The sequence below is a fragment of the Pteropus vampyrus genome, unplaced genomic scaffold, assembly GCF_000151845.1.
Source record: "Pteropus vampyrus isolate Shadow unplaced genomic scaffold, Pvam_2.0 Scaffold33, whole genome shotgun sequence".
NCBI lineage: Eukaryota > Metazoa > Chordata > Mammalia > Chiroptera > Pteropodidae > Pteropus > Pteropus vampyrus.
The window spans coordinates 10,514,591-10,518,809 of NW_011888814.1; the positions used below are offsets into that span (position 1 = coordinate 10,514,591).

At 43.8% G+C, this 4,219-nt stretch overlaps 1 protein-coding gene across 3 annotated transcripts in view; it reads right to left on the reverse strand.

Moving 5' to 3' along the window:
- The window catches only part of PODXL (podocalyxin like), a 46,192-nt gene that overhangs the window by 13,613 nt on the left and 28,360 nt on the right, over positions 1-4,219 (reverse strand). Inside the window, exon 1 of one of the 3 annotated variants that reach the window (XM_023528944.1) lies at positions 1,879-1,900. The exons of the other annotated variants lie outside the window; for them this stretch is intronic. Within the exon in view, the coding sequence (XP_023384712.1) occupies positions 1,879-1,885 (7 nt within the window). The 5' untranslated portion in view covers positions 1,886-1,900. Of the gene's footprint in view, positions 1-1,878; positions 1,901-4,219 lie in introns of those variants that run through there. 3 annotated transcript variants of the gene reach the window in all.

Genomic DNA, 4,219 nt, shown 5'->3' on the forward strand with positions numbered 1-4,219 from the left:
GGAGCTCAGAATCGTAGGGCCTCATGGGTAAAGCGACAGTTAACTTATTGTCCAAATCGTACATAGCTGAGAATAAAAAGAGGCCCTCTTAACAATCACATCTTAAATGAAATGAGGTATAAGATCACCCTCCTTAGAGACCAAAATAAAGATATTAGATTTTATTCTGAGTTCAAAGAGAAGCCACTGAAGGCTTCAAAACAAAGAAGTTTTATAGGGTGATTTACAAAGAAACACACTCGCTGCTTTGGAGAATACAGATTGGAAGGTAGGAAGTATGGAAGAGAGAAGAGAGGAGGCTATTATAGTAACCCAGATGAAGTGAGTAATTGTCAGCTATACTAAGCTATTAACACAAGAGATGGAAAGAGGATGCATTCAAGACCATATTTTGGAGCTCGAATCAACTACCTGCTGATGTACTAAGCAAAAGGAAGAGGAGAATACAGGATCATTCTTGGTTTTCTGTGTTGAGCAGAAGGGAGAGAATGGTAGGAAGGAGCATGGGAGATTTTTGCCATTCTTTTCAGCCTATCAGAATCTATACCAATTTTCTATATTTGGGGATTCCCCGCACAGATTGATTGACAGGATCCATCTTTTATTATAGATGCTGAAATGCCAGATATTTGCTTTCCCAGCCTCCCTCGTGACTGAAGCACGAGTACGTGCTAAACTGCCATGAATTAGATACTTTCATCCCATCCAGCGAGTACAGAGGCAGTAGACTATGAGGAACTCTGATGGCAGCAGCAGCGAAGTCATGTTCAAGTGCAAGCAAGCCTCAGTGGAGGTGATTCTAGAGTGAGTGTCCAAAGCCAGTCCTGGCCTCTTTGGACCAGTTTTATAGCTCGACATGAGTGATATTAACAGTACCTCTAAAAGCAATCTCCAGTAATCCCAGTTCCTCCATAAGCTAGACAATATCCCAATGTCATGCACACACACCTTTTGCTACTGAGAAGCGGAAATTTGTATCAGAAGTGGTTGCAGGTGACAGAACTTCAAATATTAGTTATTGGGCCTTCTTGGGGCTAAAGACAGTTGGAATTCTGCGAGTTTTAAGGAACAGGACTCTAGTATCCTATGGCATCTTGTAGAGAAGCTGTCACATTCACTTGCCACCTACAATGAAGTGCCCATGATGTGGCTTGGGCAGGGCTGAGTGGTGCCACAGAAGAGCATGAGGGGCACACATCCAAAGACATGTGTTCAAAGTCAATACAGCATTATGGTTTGACCGCGGTTCTCAATAGTTCACAGACTAATGGTGCTTCTTATAATTGATCGTCTTGCAGTATCTTTTTGGCAAAAGATATGAGATGGTTGAGGGAAATATCAGCATATTTGAGGAGCTAAGGGATGTGGAGAGGGGTGGTTACTTCTTACTATGGTGAATATAGCTTAAAATGGGGTTTCTCAAGCCCGGAACTACTGGTAATTGGGGCTGGATACTTCTTTATCATGGGAGGTTGTCCTATGCATTGTAGGATATTTAACAACACCCCTGGTCTCTTCGTTACATGCAAGTAAAATATACATCCATCCCTCCCCAGACAACCAAAAATGTCTCCAGAAATTGGCTTATAGAAAGAAATAATTCTCAAATTCTATCAAAGCACAGACTGAAAGAGGCTACAGACAGAGGCTACAGCCAAAGAATCTCTTAGCGCACGCAGCCGGAAAGCCCAGGAGACCAAATAGTCCAACTTAAATTTTGATCCCATGAGTTGCCAAATTATAGCATCAGTTTAATTCGTAAGCTCACCAGGTCACTTATGTGTAAATAGGACCTTAAGAATTGGAATGGTGATATACGAGAGGATGCAGGTGAACCAGAGCATCCATAAGCTTCGATCTGCAACGGAACTGACTCACCAGTCATCTCAAACACTGTTCTCCTGTCTGATGGTGCAGTTACTGCCTTGCTTGAAAACTCTTAATAAACTCACTGGAGCTCACAAAAAGCCACATCTGCTCGTCATCTCCACCACTCTCCACTTTCCCCAGACCTATAACAACAGTCAAGACTCCAGTATGCCGCAGAAAGACAAATACAGAATCTGACTCAGGAGATGGCTTACACACTAAAAAATATCTGTAAAATCGCTTGCAAATATGTATGGTTATATAATATGAGAGTGTTCGATCAGGAGGGATAATCATAATTTTGTATTAGGCTGACTTTATCAATATGAGTATGCATACCAGAAGTGTTGGGTTTAATATGCTGACTCAAGCAGGTAGAAATGGTTTTAATTGTTTTCTAAATTGGTTGACCTCAACCTGGACTCGATGGTAGTCCACATGAAATAAAGTTATGTTGTCAGCAATTCTATGGAATAATGAATAGGAAGACAGGTCTTAGATAGACGTGCTGGAGTGGTTTGTCACGTACAGTCTGCTCACTCACAGTATCTCTGTTCCTTAAGAGAGCTCAGATGACACTCCATTAAGGCTTTGAGAAATGCTATCATTTCATGAGTTCGGAGATGTACACTTTTTCATGTCTCTGATAGGAGGCTGTCTCATGAATTATTGCAGGTCACCATACGTTGACAGCGTTGTTTTTTTTTTCCCTAAACAGTTCATAAAATTATAGTCCATCTTATCCCCGATGGTGTCTTGGGCTTGATTAAATTTGGGGTATCATTGAGGGGACCAGGAGCCTATTCTAAGAGATTGCTGTGGCTGTTCTTCATCGGCCATGCATGTTAGGAGATGCTGATTTCAGTGGGGATGGACACCAGCTGCCTTGGGTAGCAGAAGCAAGAGCAGAATTTCGTTTCCAAGAAAAAAAGGTGGGTGCGATACCCACAGGCAGCAGGAGCGGCCCGGCAATCCGAATAGTCTACCAAAGGGATTTTGCGGCAGCGGCTGCTAATCACGTGTTCTTTAGGGCCAAACTGGATGGGCAGCTCGCTAATGTCTCACCTCGAGGCCCAGTGAACAGACCTGTGTTGAATCACCACAAAAGAGAACACAGGTAACCACTCACCCAATGCCCGGAACTGAATCTTTTCACAGACTCAGAGTACCTTGTACTAGTTCTCCAAGGCTGCCGTAACGCGTGACCGCAAACAGGGTGGCTTAAAACAACATAAATATATTCCCTCTTGGTTCTGGAGGCCAGAATCTGAAATCAGCAGGGCCGTAACTCCCTCTGAAGGCACTACGGAAGAATCTAGTAGTCTCTGGTCTTCCTTGGCTTGTAGTTATATCACTCCCTCTCTGACTCCATCATCACATGGCCTTCTTTGCTGTGTGTCTCTGTGTCTCTGCTCTTATAAGGACACCAATATGACTTCGTCTTAACTTTATTACATCTGCAAAGACCCCACTTCCAAATAACATCTCATTCACAGGTCCCAGCTGCTGAAGATTAGGGCTTGGACCTATCTTTTGGAGAGGACACAATTCAACCTTCTAATCTGCTCCCCCAGCCACACTTATTCCACTATAAAAACCAGGCTTTTTAGTTTCGAACATTAGTAATCAACTCTGCTTTAAACAGAAGGTAAATTTATTAAAAAGATAATCGGTTAGCTAATAAAACCACTTGAGATGGCTAAGGAATCAAGCTTCAGTCAGAAACAGTGCCCAGAACTCTCCTCCTGAACGCATCTGCTGAGGCGTCCCATCCATTGCTACTGAGCACAGGCTGCTGCACTGCGCACCTCCGTCGCCGTGAGGACTAGATGCTGGATTCCACCTCTGAGAGATGTGTCTTTTGGGGTGCTGTCAGTGAGAGATCTTCTCCTTTACTCTTCTCACTGGATAGCAGAGTACTAGGAGGCACCACAGGGGATCCCCTGGTTCCACCCATATTCCTCCCTGCATCATTATGTAGCCACATGTGGGATTCATACTGAGATGAGTACATTTTGTAAGGCTAATGCTCTACTTATTTTTGCCTTAGAGTGAATTCCTCGGTAAAGCCCTACGCTCTGTGGAATATCATGATGGTGAGTAAGGCATTCTGTAAGTCCATGAACAGTCGCTGACAGAACACGGCAGCTGAGGAAACACATTCCGATCCCAAATGTGCCTCCCTACACCAAGGCCACGTGTTCATGAGCCCACAGAGCAATCATTAGTGGATGAAGAAACTAACTGATAGGCACGATGGGTCATCTCGTCCATCTGATTATCGGGAGTGGGACAAAAGTCCTCGCACTCCACATCTATTCGAAGGAGCCCAGCCACATGCCTCTTCCAT